This window comes from Hydra viridissima, unplaced genomic scaffold (genome assembly GCF_058129835.1).
Source record: "Hydra viridissima isolate aposymbiotic clone 2 unplaced genomic scaffold, HvirCarnegie_v1 scaffold_7, whole genome shotgun sequence".
Lineage (NCBI taxonomy): Eukaryota > Metazoa > Cnidaria > Hydrozoa > Anthoathecata > Hydridae > Hydra > Hydra viridissima.
In genome coordinates, this window is record NW_028324306.1 from 769,007 (window position 1) to 792,021 (window position 23,015).

General features: G+C 29.1%; 1 protein-coding gene and 1 long non-coding RNA gene across 3 annotated transcripts; one reads left to right on the top strand and one right to left on the bottom strand.

Moving 5' to 3' along the window:
• Positions 1-4,722: 4,722 nt before the first annotated feature.
• Positions 4,723-7,056, bottom strand: LOC149885507 (uncharacterized). The gene is made up of 2 exons (XR_016453993.1): positions 6,713-7,056; positions 4,723-6,632 (listed from the first exon to the last, which is right to left on the bottom strand). It is a non-coding gene; the product is annotated as an uncharacterized LOC149885507 (long non-coding RNA).
• A 111-nt stretch (positions 7,057-7,167) lies between these two features.
• On the top strand, positions 7,168-22,253 carry LOC145183951 (protein CLEC16A-like). Of its 2 annotated transcripts, none has more exons than XM_090092567.1 (22): positions 7,168-7,694; positions 8,250-8,378; positions 12,407-12,540; positions 13,557-13,705; positions 13,831-13,936; positions 14,815-14,938; positions 15,244-15,472; positions 15,823-15,942; positions 16,139-16,313; positions 16,581-16,742; positions 17,172-17,227; positions 17,619-17,662; positions 17,767-17,870; positions 18,115-18,161; positions 18,578-18,647; positions 18,759-18,868; positions 18,984-19,028; positions 19,209-19,259; positions 19,835-19,963; positions 20,083-20,246; positions 20,778-20,886; positions 21,028-22,253. In XM_090092567.1, the coding sequence occupies exons 1-22, from the start codon at positions 7,615-7,617 to the stop codon at positions 22,090-22,092; spliced, it is 3,402 nt and encodes a 1,133-aa protein (XP_089948693.1). In that variant the 5' UTR covers positions 7,168-7,614; the 3' UTR covers positions 22,093-22,253. The 2 variants fall into 2 exon arrangements, with proteins under 2 accessions (XP_089948693.1, XP_089948694.1); XM_090092568.1 differs by having other exon boundaries at positions 7,561-7,694; positions 12,407-13,184.
• Positions 22,254-23,015: the final 762 nt, after the last annotated feature.

Genomic DNA, 23,015 nt, shown 5'->3' on the forward strand with positions numbered 1-23,015 from the left:
GCCCTTAATTGTCACGAACAGTTGATCTTTGAAAAATTTGGGTCCTTCTGCCATGATACATATTCCTTATTATTTAATAAATATAAATGGTTCAACATGCCTGCCTCTTCATAAAATTCTTTGTCGTTCAAAAAACATTATTATGACACTACCATTATCACCTGGATTTTTTGGTGAAGAGGGAGCTGAATCTTGTAACAAGTACTATAGGCAGAATTGAAGATATCATTCTCGAAAGTGTTCTCGTAAAAGTAATTTGCTCGATGTATTTAATCGAGCATTAGATTCATCGGACCCTGCAGTGTCTTCAGCAAAACTGGATGTGAGAATGAAAAGGATTAAACATCAGGTATCAGAAGCTGTAAAAAATTTCCTATTACTTAAAAATTATGAACAAGAGGCTGATTGGGACACTACAACTGAGGAATCAAATTTCATAGATTTAAATGAAGGTTCTATTATTGACTATTTTGAAGACATGGGCTTAGATATTTAGTAGTAAATTTTGCATATTTATCAATTATTAAATAACTGCAATATCTATCTACTTATAATATCTTATAATATAATTGTTAATGCTGTAATAAAAAACCCAAACTATTTTTCATTTACTTTTTATTGAGAACATATCAAAAAATTGAAAATTGGATGGAGTTATGCAGTAAGAAACCAACCCAGAAAATCCTTTGTCAGGACTAAGTCCAATCTTCAAATCTTAAATTTTTCAAATATTCCGATGAAAACCAATATGGGGTTTATGTAATGACATTTGCTGGCATAAACAAACAAAATAATTATCAAAAATATTTTTGTGCAAAATTTATATACTTTTGTCCCATAGTGGCACGGTTCCGTGTCACGTTACATATGTAAAATAGCGCAGCGGCTTAAATACAATTTGTTATACCCCATTCACACCAACAAAACCGAGTTTTAATAACATTCGCTTTTCAAACGGTGTTTTATTTAGCTACCGCTTTTTTAAACTCATTTATTTGAAACAAGGTTTTAAAAAGCAGTGTGAACGGAAAAAATGCGTCACTAGTTTAAATAACCACGATTAAAACAAGTTTTATTTTTGGTGTGAATGGAGTATAAGTCTTAAGTCAGAATACAACAACACCAACGTGTAAAAAGGCACTAAATATGTTTCCAGAGTGTAAAAAGGCAATGTGTAAAAGCCAATGTGTAAAAAACAATGGAAATACATAAAAGTAATAAGAGACCTAACATTGCGGTATTCGTACAAACTGTCCCCTCCCCCCCCCCTTCTCCCCTCATGCATACGTGCTTGGTATCGAAATGCCAAATAAAATCAAAGGCTGTTTCATAAGCTGCCGTAATCTAAAAAAAACCAATTGTTTTAACACTGTTTTTATGACTGTAAATATTTTTTAAAATTTCCATTAATCACCGTATTAAGCATAAGGAAAATGAATTTCGCCTCTAACTTCCATCTCAACTCCTTGTGAGTGTCAACATGTAAATACGAAGCTACCATAGGACAACCTAAAATTATTTCTAGATCATTATTGTTCATATGACAGGTTAAAATAGGTTCATAGGCTTCTTTTCATGTTATAAGGTCATTTATTTTGGTTGCATGTTTAAATTAGGAGTCTTGTATGTTCTGGGAGCTAAGCTTCCTATTTCTTAATCTTTTATAATTGTTGAGTTTTCCAAACAAAAATAACCTTTACAGCATTCAGCTTTGACTTATTCTATCTTTGTAAGTTCCTTTTGGGCAACCAAGAGGAAACGATAGAAGGTTTTTTCCAGAACTTTATTAACAAGAATTTTCCTCTCAATCTTGTTCTGTTCGCAATGAAAGATTTCAGAATAATAAATCTCATGTTGAAGATCTCACTTATTTTTCAATCTTTATCTTCTTTAAATTTTCTTTTTGAAGATTGATAAGGATGAGTTAGTTCGATATGTGTCGTGGCCCTTCTATCCAATCATGCTTCACTTGAATTTGGAACCACATGGGGACGTATCTTGATACAAGAATTTTAAAAATTAGTTCTAAACTTTTTAGATAATCCTTCTTTAATCCATGTTTGCATACCCACATTTAAGTAAGGAAGAACCTGTGTTAAGCCATCTTGAATGGAAAACAGTACCTGATTTTTGATTACCAAAGTTCAAGTGAAAGTTCCTACTGTCTAGCATTATTCTGATTTTTAGATAACTCTCACAATTTCTTCGTAAAGATTAATTACCCCAGGGCCTAAAAATATTGGCCTGGAATTGCAGTTTTATTCGATTTCAGAAACCTTGGAATGTTTTCCTTAAGTGTCCAGAAAATCCTGTCTTTGTGGTTATCTAATCATCAAAGCTCTTCTATTAAACATCAAAACTCTTCTATTAAACATCAAAGTCAAAGTTTATTGGTGTAAAGTGAACATATCACCATCCTAACTTTTTTTTATAACTTAACCTCTAAAAGATGAATAACATCTTTATTATGACCTTTATTTGTAGCTATGCTATCACAATCAATTAACTTTAAAGTATCTTTAACATCGTACAAATTCCTGAACATATTGCAAATGCTTTCAATATGTTCAAGCTTAACCGTCGCAAGCTTTTAATCGTCGCAAGCCTTTAATCGTCGCAAGCTTTTAATCGTCGCAAGCTTTTAATCATCGCAAGCTTTTAATCGTCGCAAGCTTTTAATCATCGCAAGCTTTTAACCGTTGAGGTTTTAGTTATTTTTCCTCATTAAATTTGAATACATAGGTTTGTCACTTCTTCCATCAAAGAGAAACATCACATTCTCAAATTTATTCTCTCCAATAGTCTGACATAAAGTCTTTGAATTCCATACTTTTATCTAATGCATGTTTATGATCCTATCACAACTTGAGTTTTCTCCCCCTCTTTTGTTCTCTGCGCTTGAATAAATCCTAATTCCATAAAGGGAAATCTTGGTGATTTTGTTGTACAGTCGCTGTATAGAATTTATCATGTTAATAGTTTCTTCTTTTTGGTTAACATTTTTCTGCAGACGGTCCGTACATCGTTATTCACTTTTTTGATCTATGAATGGAAAGTCTGACTTTTTTTCATTGCGCAACAAATTCACACCTCGTTTCCTTAACCAAATACTCCAATTGAGAGGTTTTCTTTTCTGATAACTCTTTTCTACAACTTTATAGCTTTACGAAGAACAGCGCCGAGAGTTGGTTGCTCAGATGGCATAAAATCTCTTCCTATTATCCTTTCTATTACCATTATGTTACTATTACCTATTACCTATTATGATTGCATTATTTATCAATATTATTGATAATACAATATTATTAATGATAAAATTTTTTCAAGAAAATGTTAATAATTATAATATTAAATTATTATTCATAAAGTTAAGCTAATTTTCATAGAAGTCTAAAAATGTTAAAAATATAATGTAAACAAAGTTAAATCTGTAGATACAAAAAAAAAAAAAAGAGTAAAAAATAGAAAAATGGAAAATAATAATCAAGGAGTAAATAGAATAGTTTAAGACAAGAAGAGTGAGCAAACAGATGATTGTGCTTTTATAAACGTCTTTTGTATTTCATGAAGAATGAAGTAAAAAGAAGTCTTCAGTTTTGTTTAAAATATTATATTTATTAGTATGAGGTCATTTTCAATGCTTGTTCCTAAGTTGAAGATCGTTTGTTTCACTTGAGGTAACTTTGCATGAAAAATGGGGTCCAAAAAGTACATCAGTTTTTTTAATCAGTTCAAGTTTTGGTTAAAAAAAAAATTGAAGAGATAAAAAATTTCTACAGCACGCAAACATGTATGATAAATAACAGCATGTTACTAGTTCTTTTGCCAAGCTTTTATTATTATTATTTTTTTGTCAATTGATTTTTTTTTGTATTATTAGATTAGCATTTTAGGATGTGTATATTAAGTAATTGATTCACTGTACTGTGAATTTTTTTTTAAAAAAAGTTTCTTGATGCATCTATTTTCAAATACTGTAAAACTTGACCTGTTAGAGAAAATGTGATTTTCGAATTTTGTGCCTCAATTTTCAAACAGCCTTAACTATCTTGACTGGCCTCAAAAATAATTTTTTTAAATAATTAAAAAGTAGTATAATAAAAGTAGTATTCAAAAAAGCAAATTAACAACAAAGTAAAACACAATCAAGATTTATAGTAGTTAAAAGTAATTTATCTTATTTTTATTGGCTTCGAGGAAAGAACATAATACATTAAGGATGAGGTTAATGGTAATAGTTATGATAATAATTAAGTTCAGAAGTGCAATAAATGTTTTACAAAATTTTCATATCAAAATGCAGCAAGAAAAAATGGCAGAAGCTGTTGAAAATTAGTCCAGAAAAAGTCAGTGGCATTTGATCGATTTCTACAATTTATCACGCTGTTCCCTTCATTTTATTAAGTAAGAATTTTGTTATTACTAATTTGAAGTACATGAATATGATAATAAAAATACCAAATTTCCTGTTATTTTAGGTTTCATCATTCTTTGATAACCAGATACCCAAATTTCAAAAGATTTTGTTGTAAAATTTAAGTTGTAAAACCTTGAACTGTCGCCCCTAAAAAATTATGCAGTTTGAGTTAGCATTCAAATGGTTATAACTTGTGAACGAAAAATGCTGATGATCTAAAACTTGGAAGCTTCTCATTGGTTATTGTAATTAATAAAAGTGTATAATTCTGAGGAAATCCGAGATGAAGGTTGTTAAAGCCAGCATTTTTTGTCCAAGTTCATAACCCATTTTTTATTAATTTTAGAGTATTTTCAAATTTGCATAATTCATTTTTAAAAGCTATATTTTTGCCATGATAGTGGACAAGTAGCCACATATGGCTGGTGAGTCGTAGCTTGCCGACTGTTTAAGTTTTATTTTAAATTATCCGTTTACCTCCAGGAGGTTAAATAAACAGGAGACAGCATCACGTGACTTTTGTGAAGCCAGCTTTGAAATTTGGCCACTACCTTGGTTAACCCAAAACAATTTCATGTAACTTAGAATTTTGCTTCAAACTTTGTTAAACCAAATCAAAACGTTGCAATGATTGCAATTAAATAATTGAATAATTGGTCAGTTTATGTTTGGCAACTTACACTATCATGTAAAGAATTATTTGCTAACTGATAGTCTTCTTCAGTTCATTCCAATAACATTTGGAATACTGAATACTGATCGTACCGATGGGATTACTTTTCATAAGTACAGAAATTACTTGATACAAGAATTTGCACAAAATGATATATGGTATTATTCTGGTGATGCCTTTGTTTCATTACTCAATTATTATTTTTATAGATTTCCATCGAAAATCAAATACCCAGAATTAAGACAAAAGTGGATATCTGCTCTAAGTAGAGAAAATTATACTAATCCCCATAAATCAGCAGTTGTGTGATCAAAACATTTTACAGAAGTTGATATGGATAGAACTAGTCTCTCATGTGTGAGTTTAGTATGGTGCCATACCAAGCATTTTTGAAGCTTTTCCATATAACTTTAAAAAAACTAAAGCAGTTTGTGAATCTCTGCTGAGCCAAAATTTACTACTACAAGTGTTATAAATAATGAATTCTATAATACTTGTACTTCACTGCCACCTTTGACAGGAGAATTCCAATCTGCCTTTAATGGTGATGAAAATCCGAGAAAACTAAAAGCTATGCAAGGCAAAAAAAAATCCTCAGTCTTATTAAGAGAAAGACAAAAAAACTTTTACAACAGAGAAAAAGAAGGTTAACCGAACCAAAATGCTAGTTTGAAAAACGTTATTGCTGATCTAGTGCAAAGTAATGTACTGGAAGGTGAGAACCTTGACATTTTTCAAAAGTCTAATGGAGGGGTAGGAGACTTGTTACAAAGACAATGGTTTCAAACTGTTGATTGCAAGCCAGGTTTTACAGCAGATTCATTTACAGGATTGAAATGCAAAGTGTCTTAGTACATTATGGGACTGAGATTGATGATGACAGCTTGTCTTTTGTAAAAGAAACACTGATGCTTATGGTTGTTTATTGAATAAATCATTTAAACTTCCTATAGCTTACTTTTTAATTGATGGGCTTACAGGGAAACAACAAGCTAATTTGGTTAGGTAGTGCCTTACTGAACTTCACAGTGTTTATGTAACTGTTGCATCCTTTATTTGTGATAGTTATGCTTCAAATTTCTCTACGGCAAAGTATCTTGAATTCAATATTGATTCAGCTGACTCCAATTTTAAAAATTGATTCCAACATCCAGAAATTAAGAACAGGTCGTTACCTTTTTTGACCCTTGCCATATGCTTAAATTAGTATGTAAAACACTAAGTGATAAAAAAGACTAGTTGATGGTGAAGGACAATTTTTAACATAGGAATATATAAAAAAACTTCACCAACTTCAAGAAAGTGAAGGGTTACACTTGGGAAACAAATTATGTTCTGCACACCTGCAATGGTTTAAGAAAATGAATGTCAACTTGGCTGCACAATTACCCAGCGAGAATGTTGAATCAGCATTAGAATTTTATATAATTGGTGGTATTACCAGGCTTCGAAAATTGCCAGCCAACAATAAAGTTTATTTGTATGTTCAAATTGTACCCATGTTGACACAAATTTTGTTATTTTTTCAGGTCACTAAAATCACTTGAAAAGAAATTAATTTAAAATTGACAATGTGCATCTCTAATTAATCATTTGACTTCGGTAAAAAAAAAACAACTCACAAATATTTGTTTTTATTTCCACAAGAACGTTCATACTGTGTAAAACATGGTATCTACTAACTTTGTACAGACATTCGACTATTCAGTATTCCATATATTTTGAAATGAGCTGAACCAGATAATCAGTTAGCAAAAAATTCATTGTAGCATAATATAGCCTGAAAAGCATAACTGGCGAATTATTTGTTAATTTGCTGAAATTTTTTATTTGGTTTCATCAATGTTTTCTCCATAGTTCCGCAAAACATAAAAATGTTTTGGGTCAACCAAGATGGCGTCTGACTTTCGAAACAGGGTTATATGCGTTTTATGTTTATGTATATACCGTGCCGTCTCCTATTATTAAACTTCCTAGGTCTACCTGTTTTTTTTTTTTTTGCCGACGACACTTTTTCGTGTTAAAATTATACGGGTTATTTTAAGTAAATATTTTAAATATGAATCTTCACTTGTTCAACTCAAGAATTAATCGATTTAAACTTTGTGTGCTAAACGACTTCATACGAAATTTTCCCGATTTTGGTTCCGTTCATTGGCTTCGTTATATATTTGATTATAAAATATATTTGATTATAAAAACTAGATTACTTTTTTTGTAAAAAAATGTAATGCAAATACTTTGCAACTAAGGTTTACTTAATTACTTTACCTTACTATATACATAATTATTATTTAAAATCTTCATATCAATGATATTGTATATATTGTAAAGTTATGTGTTTAAATAAAAAAATGCTAATTTGACTTAATTTCCAGAAAAGAAGGGGTTTAGTGTAGAACAAACCACAATAGACTGTTATTGTAACCTAGGATTACAAACATTCTACTTTATGTATATTATTTGTTTTAGGCTTTTAAAGCTATAAACTTGGTTATTTGTACTATTTATTGTCAAATAATGCATGATGTTGCAAAGACCAAAAAATTGGATTGCAGAAACATTATGGAAGCCAAGAAAAACTCATTCATTAGAACAGTTAAGGTAGTTCCTTACTCATGGAGTTTTTTTTCATACTTATATTAACACAAAGCCAGATTTATGAAAACTGAAGTGGTTTAAAATGTTCTTATGCAATGTTGTTAGGACAAAAAGTTGATTTTAGATAATCAACTGTAATTAACTGTAATGTTTTGATAAACTTTGAATTATTTTTGTTTTAATCTTTAAGTATCAAACTTCCTTTTTTGTATTGAGCTTTAATTGATGTCATAATGAAATAATAGCATATGATGATAATAATAATAAATCTAATAGTTAATTTAGTTGCAGATTAGTTTTACTTCTTAAATACATACTTGCTTAAAATGACAAGAGTTGAAACAGAAAGTCTTTAAAAAAATATCTTTATGAATCTTTGTTTATTATTTTGATCTTTTTAACAAAATATGATTTGTTATAAAAGCATGAAAGTAATATAAAAGGATATAGAAGATCTTTTTCAGAAATTTACTATTTGCTGGATTTTTTTGTAAAATTTTAAATTACTATATCTCACTGTATATATTTTAAATTATTTGGTATTATTCTGTCTTGTAGATACCTACATTATGTACTTCAAAGAAATAGCACTGTGAATGAAGGAAATAAAAGTCTTCTTGTTGAGACATTGCGGCAAATGGCTGAGATACTTATATGGGGAGATCAAAATGATTCAACAGTCTTTGAGTAATTCCCTACTTGCTGTTTTTTATTTACCCTATGAAGGTTTTCCTGAGTAATAAAGTATTAGCAATAAATCAATGTTGATAAAAAGTTAAGACTGTCTGACCAAGCTCATAAAGTATTTTTTTATCAATATCTTGTAATAGATGCAGTTCACTTGTTTGTTACAACTAAAAATAGTTATACAATTAAATTTTGAATAAAGAAAGTTTTGAAATATTTTTTGAGATAAATTACCAATTAATTTCTGTAAACTCAGCTTTTAACACTTGAAAAACTCTGTGAAAGTTTTAGTTTAATAAATAAATAAATAAATTTTTAAATCTAAAATCATCAAGTGATTTAATTTTATAACCTGGCCACAAGAAGATGCATACTATACCTCAATAAAAACTATGAATTAATTTTGCAAGAGCACAACTTGTTGACCAAAAAACCCAATGACTTCACAGTGTAGACATAAAAACAAATACCTTCTTTCTCTCCTATTTCTTGTTCTATGGCAGTCATTTCTTAATGTTTTCAAGAGATTTTCACAACAACTTTTTTAAATGAACTAATTTTCCATAATAAATTGCTTAGAAATATATAGTTTAGCTTAAAGCTGTAAAATGAGATATTTCATGATGACACTTTGTTACTTCTCCATCATAAATCCCCCCCCCCCCCCCATTTGAACACATTTTTCCTACTACTTTTTTTTATAATATTATAAAAAATCAGTTTGTTTATTGCTACATATACAATACTGTGCAAAAGAATGGTAATGATTTTAATGATATTTAATTATGACCACCTTTGTTTTTAATAACATCTTTGAGCCTTAAAATTTAAAGATTTAGAATAAAAGTGTTTGGAATGTTGTACCATTCTTCTTGTAGAATGTTCCAAAGCTCATTTAAGATCTTAAGCAACCTTTTCACCTTTTTCTAAGTAATTCCATATTTTAACATAACCAAATGTTTGGTTAGAGTTGCATAACCAAACATTTGGTTATATTCAATTCTTGGCTCTGAGGGGGCCAAGACATGGAAATGCTCCCTTCGCTTGCAGATTTAAAAAAAAATTTTTTTACTAATTTACAAGTGTGTTTTGGATCATTATCTTGTTTTAGGATAACATTACCCCCAATTAGTTGTTGTCTAAAATGCACAGTATGATTTTGTAAAATATTTTTGTACTTTTGACCTGTAAGCCTTTTCTGTATTCTGACAATATCTCCTACTCCTTCAATTGAAATGCACCCCAAATTTGAATATTTCTTCCACCATGCTTCACTGTCAATATTAGTCAATATTAATGCTTCTCTTTTTATTTGCTTCACATACAGACCTCTATTCATCCTAAATTGTTGAAATTTGACTCATCTGTAAACAATACCATAGCCCATTGATTTTTTTGTCACTTAATATGTTTATTTGAGAATTTTAATCTTTTTTCTTTGTTGCCTTTACATAATAAAGATTTTTTTGATAGCCAGACAGCCTCTTAAGCTAGATCTAAATAAAGTTCATCGCGCAGTACATGGTTTGCACAGTACATAGTTCTGGTGGCTTTTCTGAGATCTTGAACAATTTCTATGCTTACTTTTATATGATTTTTAATGCTGATACTTTTAAAAACTGTTTGTCATGTGGGGTTAACATTTTTGGGACAACCAGACTTCTTTTTATCCCCTACATCACCAGTTACGATGTACTTTTTAACTAGTTTTTGAACAGAAGATTGGGAACAATTCATGCATTCAGCCTTTTTTTTTTGATGTTATACCCCTCTTCATGTAACACATTTACACAATTTCTGTCATTATTTGATATTTTTGGCATTTTGTCAATATTTAAAAGTGTTTTCATCATTGTAATAGAAAACTTTAGAACTCAAAACAAAATTTTTTTGACAAAAAAAATTAATAACTCAAAAAGAAAATTTAGCAGTAACTAAAAAATCTTCTTCAAACTATTACTTATCAAAAGATATTTGACAATTATAAATTTAAAGAAATTAAATAAACGATACAATGGTTAATGTATTCATTTTTCAGAGTTGATACATGTTCCTAACAAATAAACAAAAAATAAAAGTATGTGAAAAATGACGAGGTTTTATGAGTAAAATCTTCTTAAATACTTATCTTATAATAAACATAATTTGATGAAAGTATTTGTCATAACCTTTAAGTGAAGTAATTTTTTAAGTAGCTGCAAAAAAAAAAGTTCAGGGTATTTTTTTTCCTGAGTAAATTTGTCATTTAAGATTTATTTTGCTATAATTTGTAGGTTTGTAAGGCATGTTGTGTTGGTATTGTAAATTTTTTGAATAGAATTTCATGGGGAAAGGTTTTACTTTAAAGAACTTGAAAGTTTATTTACACAAACATTTTAATGACTTTATAATAAACTGTTAGTGATTCAAATCAATAAAATTAGTTGATAAACCTTGGAGAATAGATTAGACATTTAGTCAGAGCCGGATTTACAGGCAGGCCAAATAGGCCATGGCCTAGGGGCCCCTCAAAAAAAGGGGCCCCAAAATCGAATTGCAACAAAATTAAATTTTAATTTTTGGAAAGTGCATACATTTTCATTAGAAAGTAATTGTGTAAAAAATTAAAAAATTAAAAAAATTTGTTTTTTTATTTTTCTAAATATTTTTGTGATTAAAAAAAATCATTGCAAATTGCAACAATTACTCTAGATACTTGTGCTGAACTTTATTCATCTCTTGGAGATTATCTTCTTGGATTAACTAATACAATCGATTTAATAGAACAAGATGCAAAGTTACTGTTACCAGGCATAGATTATTTACAAAAGAGACGCCGTAATAAGAAAGCGCTATTAGGTGAAAACCGATCAGAAGAACCTCAATTAAGTCCACGTGAAGATTTTAAGACAAACGTTTTTTTTAAAAACTATCAATAATCTTACTACAAATTTAAAAGAAAGAGCTCAATGCTATCAGGAATTGAATGACAAATTTGTATTTTTAATAGACACGAGATTCAACAAAGATAAGCTGAAGACATGTGTTAATCGTCTGGTGGAAGACTACATGGAAGATATTGATAATAATTTATATGCAGAAATTGAACATCTACATCTGTATTTGAAAGAACATTTTAATACTCAAGTTCCTGAATTGTCCCATTTAGATTTGTATAAACTTATAAAGGAAAAACAAATGGAGGCTACATTTCCAAATACTGAAATCATTCTTAGGATTTTCATATGTTTCATGATATCCAACTGCTCTGGAGAAAGGTCATTTTCAAAATTAAAATTAACAAAAAATGATTTGCAATCAACTATGTCACAAAAAACGTTAAACAATTTTGCATTATTATCAAGCAACACAGACAAAATAAAGTCAATTAATATAGATTCATTGATTAATGATTTCGTTAATGAAAAATACAGAAAAAAGATTATGTAGATTTTAAACAATATTTTTAAAAAAATGAAAATAAAACTTTTAATTACATTAAACTAAGATTATATTTTTTTAAACTAAAATTATTTCTAAATATGGGGCCACAGGCTTTTTTTTGCCCTAGGGCCCCTAAAACTGTAAATTCGGCTCTGCATTTAGTTTACAATTTTTATGCTTAAAATAACATAATTCAAAAGAAAAAAAAAAATTTTTTTTCTGATTTTTAATGGGGGTGAGCCACCTTAAGATGATAAAGAATACATACACAGTCTGTATAGCATAAAATGAGTTCTATGAAAACTTTAGTTTAAAGTGTTGATATAAGCGAAATCGGAGAAACGCTTAAAAAAGTTTCTAAAAAATACTCCAGTAACAATATTTTAAAACGAATGTCACCCAGTGATGTGAATTTGTTTTGCAAATCAATAAATTTTTTTTTTTTTTTTGAATTTCTAATATTAACTTATAAAAATCTGATATGACATGTATATTTAAGATTATAAAAGATTTTTGTTATTAACTCGTCATGACAATTAATTTCTGGCTATTTGATTATTTAAGTTGTATAATTTATTTATGGTTGTACATTTTTTTAATTTTAGTTTTTTCCTTGAAAAAAACATGTTGCTCTTCTTCTTGAAGTTTATGACACAAAATTGTGGCAGCTACGTGACTGTACAACTGCTTCAGACTCTTAACATTCTGTTTGAAAATATTCGCCATGAAACTTCGTTATGTAAGTTTTTCTGTTTATGTGCTAAGTTTAAATTTAGATGGTCAATAAAGTTGATAAAAGCTTGTGTTTAACATTTTATTTCTAGTATTCATATGAACATCGTAAGTGTATTTGTGTTTGAATTTGGTTCTGAAGTTTGTTTCTTAGAAGAAAAAAAAGTCAAAAGTTTTTGCTTAAGAATACTAAGATCATTTCAGTAGACCTTTTGTTTGTTCAACTTTTTTTATGGAAGTAAAGATAAAATAAAATGAAATGAAATGTTGTTATTCTAAAAACTCCATCTTGTTTGTACATTTTTTTTTTTCTTTTTAGTTATTTCTTAAAGTAGTTTTGCTAAAACGATTCTAAAAAGAGTACCTTTCCAAACAGTTTTTTAAAAGTATTTTAGTTGAATTATTTGTCAAGAGCTAGAAGAATTTTTTAAATTTAATCAAAATTTGACTGAATGCCCCTTTGCTTGAAGATTCAAACTAAGTTTTATGATTATGATGATTACATCTTCAAGTCTGGAAAAATGGCATTAAATTTAAAATAAGTTCTTTTAGTGCTCAGAATGCCAAAGATTTAAATTAAGGGTATCAATGTATGCATTAAAACTTAATGTTTTAGGTTTTAATGCTGCAGATTGCTGCAAGGCACTAATGGTATGTTTTAAAATATGTAGCACTTACAAAGGAAAAAGTTTTAGTATTTCATACAAGTTGAAGTTTAGAAAAATGGTTTTTTAATCCAATTAGAGTTATATGTTTTTTTTAAAAAAATTAAAGTTTCAGGAAAGACAGATTTACTTTATCACAAATATTTATACCCACCCAAACTGTTATTCCTTTAACACAACAGTTTTTTTTTTATTTAAGCTACATCCTAAGTTTCTGAATCTTTTTTAGAGAGATTTCATCCTAAAGTTATTTTAAATGTAAATAGCTATTACTTGTTTCTGTAATAAATATTTTTATTAAAAAATGTTTTAAAAATATTTCAACTTTTGACCACTTTTTTACAAAATCCTTTTGTAGATTTCCTGCTATCGAATAATCATGTAAACTCAATTATTGTTCACAAGTTCGATTTCTCAAATGAAGAAGTTTTAGCGTACTACATATCTTTTCTCAAAACTCTCTCACTGAAGCTCAACAAACAAACGATCAATTTTTTCTTTAACGAGGTAAGATTTAAATACTCATTTTTTGATTAACTATAAAAATAGGACGTTTCTATTAACTAAACTTTAGTTTTAATAAATTCTTTAGTGTAATTTTTAAATCCTTTTCTTTTTTTTTTTTAATTTAGAAAAAATGTGATTTTCCACTTTATACAGAAGCCATCAAATTCTTCCACCATTCTGAAAGCATGGTCAGAATTGCTGTTCGAACACTTACCCTTAACACATACAAAGGTATATACAAGCTCATGCAGCAGTGGCATAGCAAGATTCAGAGTACCCTGAAGAACACTTGACCTCATTTTCCCTACCTACTCCTTCCCTCCACAAATGTTTACAATTCCCTCCTCTTGCCCTAAACTTCAAACTCAATGATTAAACAATAAATTAATTAATCATTGATTTTTTTTTCAATGTAAACAAATAACAAAAATACAAATATAAGTTTCATAAAATAAAAGCAATCAAATAAAATTGAAGAGAAGCTTTTGATCATAATGCCTGTATATAAAAATTACTAACAAAAATATTTGTCATAAAAATTGAGGCAGAACTAATTCTACATTTATCAATTTATAACAATGACAAGTAAATTTTTTGCTCTTCAGTGTTGCTTACCCTGGAGCAACCGCTTCTTTTACTCTGCTGTTGCTATGCCTCTTTCATGTGGCCTTACTTGTTTTAAGAAATTTAGTTAAATTAAAGGAGTAGAGTTTTTTAATCTGTGCTGGAAAAAAAATGTTTGGTTTTTGCTTCTGACAAAAGAAAATCTCAAGTTGTAGTTAAAGATGAAAAATCAGAACATAATTGATTGGTAAAACAGTAGAAAAATGCTCCATGAAGTCAATTTTGCATGAAACAGAAATGACATTAAAATAGGTTTATCAGTTTTGCATGAAACAGAAATGACATTAAAATAGGTTTATCAGTTTTGCATGAAACAGAAATGACATTAAAATAGGTTTATCAGTTTTGCATGAAACAGAAATGACATTAAAATAGGTTTATCAGTATTTATTTCATTATTTATTATTTATTATTTATTATTTATTTCATGTATGTTTTTTGTTTTTTCTTTTAATGTTGCAAAAGTTTCTTAACTTTTTCTGTAGTGGGCCATGAAAAAATGCTGGAATTCATTTGTGATAAAACCGCTACACCTTACTTTTCAAACTTGATTTGGCTAATTGGTAAAGATGCAATTGAACTTGACGATTGTGTAATTCAGGAAACAGAGTGAGAAATGATAAAATTTTTTTGCTTTGTGTTAAAATTTCAATTTTAAACTAAATTTTCTTAAAGATTTTTATAAACTTTTATTGCAGAATTTGTGCAATTTTTTTTATTTAGCAAACTGCTTAATTAAAATTGTTGTTAAAAAAAAAAAAAGTTGTTTAAAATGAAAGAAATAAAGAAATGAAGTTTTTTTTTTTGTTGTTGTTAAATTTTTGTTATCTAAAAAAAATATGTTTAAGTATGAAATACTTTTTATTTATTTTTTTCTAATGGAGAAAAAAGAAAAAAAAAATTTTTTTTTTTAGTCACTTCAAGTTTGATAAGCTGAAAGCTGCGGTTGCAGATCACCTTGACCACCTTCATTATTTACATGATATCCTTTCTCTGAAAATCAACGTTTTGAATATGATTCTTACAGATCATATGGTTAATCGGTTGCTCATTCCGTTATACATTTACAGTCTGCCTGATGATTTATCTAATCATGAGAGAGTTCACATCAGCAAACTTGTTTCATTATTCTTGCTAACACAGGTATTTTTTGGTTGGTACATCTTTTGCAAAGTGTTAACAGATTTTCTTTTAAATTATTAAATTTTTTTGTGACCAATGCTTGCAATACTTCTAAAATTTCGTGGCATGGTTTTAACTGAATAATCTGTTCAAAAGTATTTTTGATGTTGTTTGAATTGACTTATGAAAAAGATAAAACATTTAGCGTTTGCTTTTACTTACGTAACACATTTTTTCCATAAATCAAACCAGCAGAGTTTATGTAGCTCTGTATGTTTCAACATTGTATATGTAACTACATTTTTAAAAATATATAAAGTTCAGCAGATTTTTCAGCAACTTCATAAACTTTGAAATACTTTTCTCTTAAGCATATGTTAATCATGAATCATTCACCTTTGGTTAATGCAATTGTTGATGTCATTTTTAATGAAAATGAAATACGAACAACACCGTATCAAACAACAATAGACGAGCTTGATGAGAAAAAGGTAAGAACATATTTTTTTAAAGATCTCTTTTCATTTACAATTTATCACTTCATTAATTTTTATGTCACTAGACATTTGTGTATATTTTGCCACCTGTTTTGTGAATTTAGTTTGTTTGGTTTGTTTCTGACTCACTGATTTTCTGTCATAAACTTGAAAAAAGTTTTCGATTTCAGATGACATTCTTTACTTTTAGTCACAGTGGTCAAACAATTCATCTTCTTCACGTGCTTTTATTCCCCCACCAGCATCTTTAGAATCTCAGTTAGAAGCTCATGGAGTCACAAAAGATAGCTATAATTTACCATCTAAGTTAAAAGCTCTTTCTCTTGACAGAGATAAGATAAAGGGTTCCACTTTCTACATACCTGGTATTTTCTTTTTTTTTTATTTCATATTTTATTTGAGATCTTAAAATATTTTCAATATTTAAAAATCAAAATTAAATCTTTGATTATTAAAAGAAAATGGGTACAGCCTTTTAAAGCCAATAATTTACTGCTTTAAAGACCACTACTGCTAAGTAAGTATAGCCTTCAAAGCACTAAATTGTTGTAATTAATTGATATTTGATAAATTAAGATTGAAATGATGATTAAATGTGGTTGATTATTTATTTATTTTTTTCATTTTTTCAGAAAACTTTAGTGAGGAAATGTCTACTCCTTCACCAGATGGTTTAGAAACCATGTTAAATAATAAAGTCAACAATTTTGTTGATTCTGTTGAAAAAGATCCTTCTATTAAAGTTTACAACAACCCAAATGGAGGCAGAATAGATTCTAGACAGACAGAATCTGGTAAAAATATATTTAGTAAACTTTTTTCCGATTTTCAATATTGTTTAGATTTTTTAAAGCGATTGATGTAGGAGCTATTTGTTGAACAAATAGAAGAACTTCATTTTCACTTAGTTTTCATACTTATCTTGTTTATATTTATCTTGTTTATATTTATCTTTTTTAACTTGTTTAAATTTGCCTAAGGTAAAAAAAAAACTTCAAATTTCATCTTGAATCTTTTTTGAAATAAAGTTAAAGGTTTTCGTTAGGTGGTAATAATGCCAATTGGTTTAAAATAAAAGATAACAAGTTTGATTTTTTTAGATTAAATTCTTTTCTTTAGACCCAAATGTATTAATAGCTGCATTTTTTTATTGCAAGATGAAAATAGTGTTATCTTCTATACTCAAAGAATTACCCAATCAAAATGTTTTGTTTTTTTTATAGTTGAAGGTAATATCAAAAGCAGTGAAAAGAAAGAAAGAAAGTATGAAGAAAAGAAGGTTTTTAAAATTTCATTTTGCTATCTCTATTTTTAATCATACTCTACCATCTTAAAGTACAATGATTTTAAAATTGAAGTCTGTTTATACTGCCATGTTTGAGTTGTATGAAAAAAGTGACATTTTTAAATAAAAAAAAAGATTTTTATCATAGAAAAAAATTATACTCTACTTTCTTTCTTTTAGTATAAATTGTTTTAAGAATTTTCTTTTAGCATAAATTATTTTTAGAATTCTATTATTGAATTTTCTGATTTATTTTTCCTAAACTAAAATTACTGATTAGTTTGTTGATATTTGTGAAGCATTCTTTAGTGAATCTTTTTGCAGGCATCAACTAATGGTTGTTAATAATGACAATAATTTAATGTGCTCTGATTAACAAATTTAGTTCACTGATGGACCTAAAAGTGATGTTGCACCAGGAAATGAAAAGTATCTTTTATTGAATTTAGTTTTTCGTTATCAAATTTAGTTTCATAGTTTATTGTAGCAGTGTATTTATTTATTTTTATTTATTTTTTTGTTTTTATTTTTAGATTTTTTCTAAAGAATATTTTGAGTTCACTTAACTGTAGTCATGGAGACGACGGAGAAACGTTTTTTGCGCTCTGTCTATTGTATGCAATCATGACCAATTCAGGTTAGTTTTTAATTAGCCATAATACTTATCAATTTTCTATATTCATTTATATATTTTTTATTGGTGTTTGCATTTTTTTGAATGATATGTATGTTATTTGTGTATATTGTTTACATGTGTTGTTTAGTACAGTATCTTGTAATAGAAATACAGTAGTTATTTGGAGGATGAGGCAATAGTTATTTGGAGGATGATGGCAATTGTATTTAGAGAATGATGACAATTTTATTGGTTTATTATTTAGGGATTTGTATAGAATTGCTAAAAGATATTGGGTTAGCAACTCCAGTTGTAAGTTTTATAAATTTGCTTATTTTAGCTCATAATCTATATAAAAAATGTAAATAGAACTATGGTACTATTTATGTAATTGATATTGATTATTTACATGAATACTTTATATTTTTAACATGTAATATGGTACATGGTAAAAGATAGATAAAAGTACACTTTTTTTTGCCGTTAGAATAACTTAGAGTCGGCATGTTGATGAAAATTATGCTGTGTAACTTCTCTTGCTATAAAAAGTTAAACGTCATGATTCAAGATGCCAAAAAAAAACTGTTTTTGCTTGCTCAACAAACAAAAAGTTTGAATGGGCAAAGCATTGTTTATTTACTATGATTTAAATGATTTTTAAATTTCATCTCGTTTTTTATTTTAAACGCTTTTTTGGATATTGGTAATTTTAAAAATCATCTGTTTAGCAATCCAATAAGTATAACGAAGACATCATGGACAAGTTGTTACATTGTTTGGAGTTGGGTGTGTGCGACGGTTGGTTTTTCAGATTAATTTTTTGCTATTTCCGAATAATTCTCTGTGTTTAGAAAAAAAAAAAAAAAAAAAGCTGAATCGACAAACTAATAAAGCTGCTTTGTAATTTAGGCTCGTACATGCGACTGGTGACGTTTGAAATGTGTGTCAAAGTCATTCGCATGTTAGTTATTCAAGGAGACGTCACGCGGATCACAGACGCACATTTTGCTATGCTTCAGGTTGTTTACCTCTATGGTTGCAATAACTCTCAGCCGCGTTGCGCTTTATAAAATATGTTATGTTGCTTATTTGCTCGTTAAATGTAAAAAAATGTTTTTTAAACTTCTTTTATAGAGCATCAGAGAAGAAAGCATTTTACAGCTTCGAAATTTTTATAAGGTTGAGTTAATCGCCTTTAATCTACTCTGAACTTTTAACAAAATATAAATATATTGTAACTATGCACATATATTATTATAAACTGCTGAGATATTCTGATCGTTCTTTTTGTTTTTAGGGGGATGATCATTCTGATCTGTTTCGTTTTTAGGGGATTCTGATCGTTCTTTTCGTTTTTAGGGGGATGATTTATTTGTGGATACGTTCGAAGGACAGTATCATCATCTGAAGGTTTTGTTATAAGTTTGATCTGAAAATATTTTTTTATAGAGCTACACGCCATGTTAAAGCTCTTATTTTTATATGTGCTCATTTTTACATTTGAGCTGTCAGCAAGAACTGTATAGATTTTAAAACTGCATAACCTCATAGTTAAGTAAAGCCTCATAGTTAAAATAGTAGTGAATATGATGTATTCAAGATTTGAGAAAGTTTTTCCTAAAAAAAAAAAGTTCTTTAACAAATATCAACTGTTAAAGAATTTTTTTTCAAACTGTTAATTTGTGAAATAGCAATGGTAAGATTGCGCGAAAAACATCGCCGTTGATGAATATGGAAATATTTTTTTTTCACTACAAAATTTCACTACCGGAATCAAAAAAACTGATTTTTATAATTATTAAATTTGCTGACTAAAATAACAGAGGCCACTAAAATAAGAATTGCATCAGGTTTGTACTCCAGCACCATCCTTACGGTTATAATTATCTTTTGTAAAATATTACATCAAGGGTTGTAGCACCCGGTAGTTTTGCATTTTTTTAATATCAATATTGTTTTAGTTGTTTTATATATATATTTACTAGGCAAAACCATTAAATGTGGTATATATTACAATGGACGCGTCCCTCCTTCTTCCGGCTACTGTCACTCCATTGACTGGCATTGACTTTGTTAAAAGACTCCCCTGTGGCGATAGTGAAAGAGCACAGCGTGTACGGTCTCTTTTCTTTTGCAGACATCTTGCAAGCTATTGTCATTCTACTTTACGGTATCTGCTTTTACGATATATTGTTTTCAATTTGTATTTAACGAAAGTTTCTATTTCGCATAGGCTGTTCATATCTTCATTATCATGCGCGAGCTGCTGTTGGATATACAAAGGGAAAGCGAAAGTTTTCTTCCGTTAAGCAAAGTAGACAATCCAGTGTGTGAATCCCAAGTTCTTGATCTTAACAATAGCGATTTGATAGCTTGTACGATATCCCAACAGGGAAAGTAAGTACCTTACAATGTATTCGTGATATTTAACGTGTAGTTTTTAACAGACCTCTTCTGGCAACTATCGTTTAAAGATAAGGAATAAAGCAAAGATTTTAGTTGATTGTAACTTTCTTTTTTATAAATCAAACTAACCTATTAGAAAGTAATTTCGTTATTACATATCATGCTGTTAATATTCTTTAGACAGAAACAGCTCAGGTAATTTAAACCAAAAGGTTATCTGTCAAAAGGTTATCTAATATCACGAAGTAATTTTAAGATTCTTCTAAAAAAAAAAATCCAGGGCTCTAAGGAACTAAAGGTCAGCTTTAGCACACACTATCACCAAAAAATATATATATATAATTATGCTCCTTTTTGACTTAAGGCCTTGAAGAACAACTGAAAAAGTAATTAACAATTAAAGTAACTAAATAATTATTTTTGTGAAAATATTAATAAATTATTTATGCTAAATTATTAAAATATTGTTTTTATTAAATTATTAATAAGTTGAAGTCATTTTTTTTTTGTTTCTTCGCTTAGGCAAAGCATCCGTCGTTTCTTGGTAATTGACACAAGCCAGTTTATCTTAGTAGAGCCAGACACAAGTAAACTCGGATGGGGAGTGGTGAAATTTGTTTCCCATTTACAGGTGAGTTAGTGGTTCCCTCGTATTTCATTATGGTTTTAGTTATACTTTCGTGTTTCACAACCTTTTGTAAATCTTTCGCAACCCTTTTTAAATCTTTCGCAACCTTTTGTAAATCTTTATATGATATCATTTACTGCCTAGGATGTTGAAGCTAATCCTGATAAAGATGACAGTCGCTCATTGCACATTGTAATACAGCAACCGTTTACAAGAAGGAGCAAGTCTGGTTTCAATCCCTTACCCGTGATGACTTGTAAGTTTGTATTCGATGATTACATAAGATGCATGTCGGCCAGGCAACGGCTGCAAAAGCGCAAAGAAGCATTGAAACACAGAAAGATATCGTCAATTGCAAGTTTGTTAGAAATTCCTGTGCCGGCATCTCCTATACCAAGTTACTACAGTCTTACAACAATTGAAGGACAAAGTACAGTTTGGGCGCCTTCAACCAGAGATTATAAGCGCAAGAATAATTTTCCGTTGGTGTCGCCACCATCTAATCAGAAGCAAAAAGTTCTCTCCCCAAAACACGAAGAAATACTTCAAAGACAGCTGAAGCAAGATGAAGACGTGGGATTACGTAGCAGAACTTCTCATATTTCGAAATCCTCAGCGCCTATTTCAAGGACACCCACGCCAAGTAATGAGAAATTGAAACTATCCACCAACGTTAACGAAGCCGCAACATTGGCTACTTTATTAGAAACTACACCTACGCAAGTTGCTGCTGAAATTCACGAACAGGATAAAACACGTAAACGCCATAGTGCTCTTGAAGTAGGCGAAGAAGTATGTGAAGACTCTGTGTTTTCTTTTGAAAATAATTCTCCAATGATTCCCCGTAATCCGATTGTTTTTAGTTCTTCAAAGAATTCTATTGACACTAAACATTTAAACATTACGGAGAGTAAAACCGTGCGTTCGAACTCCTTAACCCCTAACGAAAATAAATGGAAAACAAACGATGAAGTAGAGAAATCCAAGTGCACTTCAGCACCTGGTTCACCTCGCGGTTCGCGCCAACGGCTAGTAAGTCAGAGTTCTTTACATAAACTGAGCAAATCACTTCCAATCATGTTTTTGACGTCACCTGCGCTTGGCGATAATGAGCGCAAGCAAAGAGCTCACCGAGCAAGAGTTAAAGCAAAGTCTTCCAACATTCACGGGGGTAACATTCACGGGGGTAATAAGAAGCTACGAAGATGAGGCAGCAGGTTTTTGTATATACGCGCGAATGCTGTTTTCCTATAATTTAAATAAGTTAGAATTCATATACATATAGTTATATTTTGTATTCTTACATTATTTAATAGTTTTTTTCTAAATGTTGCATCGGCCTAATTGTAAATATATAGATTCTACCAAAACGTGGGACTTTTGATATAAAAAATTAAAAGTTAACTTTGACTGGCCTTTAATTGTTAGGGGTAATATAGAGTGTTGCAAATGGTTGTCCGAAGCGGGAACTTTTGGCTCTTCGTAGTTTTTTTTTTTTTTTGTAGGAATTAATAGAATTACTTTGTTAAAACTCGTTCACATTGGTTCACTGCATTAAAAATATATTGTACTACCTTGCAGAATACATTTTAGATTAATTTCAAAAACAAAACAACTCGACTCCTACATTAACATCACTTTATTTTGACTCTTGAGTAAAATTTAAGGCTCCGAGTTCAAATATGTTCAGGTTTGAATTTTTGACAGTTTTTAAAAAGATTTCGTTTTTTTAAAGTTTTAAAAATTAAAGTCATCTGTTTATTTAAAAAGTTTCAATTTTTAAGGAATTTTCAAGTTCGATTTTTTTTTCTCTCTACAAGTTCGAACATTATTCTACATTTTTTAACAGTGAAAGCAAAAACAACTAAAATGAAGGGTTTTTCAAAGTGACTTTTAGACAGTTTGAAATTGTGACTTAGGCTTCGGTCGTATTATTTTTGTTGTAACTATTAAAGTAACGCTCTTATAATTCAAACAACAATGGTATTTCGAATTTTCCGAAGAATTTTACTGAGTTCTAAGTGTAAGCTTTGTAATATTAATCTTAAAACTCCCTGGCTCAACAACAACAGCTATTACGAGGCATTTAAAAACAAAACACAAAATTGAAAATTTAACTTAAATTGCAATGA

Coding starts and splice junctions, on each gene's coding strand:
- LOC145183951 (XM_090092567.1), top strand. CDS start 7,615: ATGATGTTGCAAAGACCAAAAAATTGGATTGCAGAAACATTATGGAAG. Junction 13,706..13,830: donor TCAATTTTTTCTTTAACGAG/GTAAGATTTAAA, acceptor TTTTTAATTTAG/AAAAAATGTGATTTTCCACT. Junction 17,663..17,766: donor GTTGCACCAGGAAATGAAAA/GTATCTTTTATT, acceptor TTTTATTTTTAG/ATTTTTTCTAAAGAATATTT.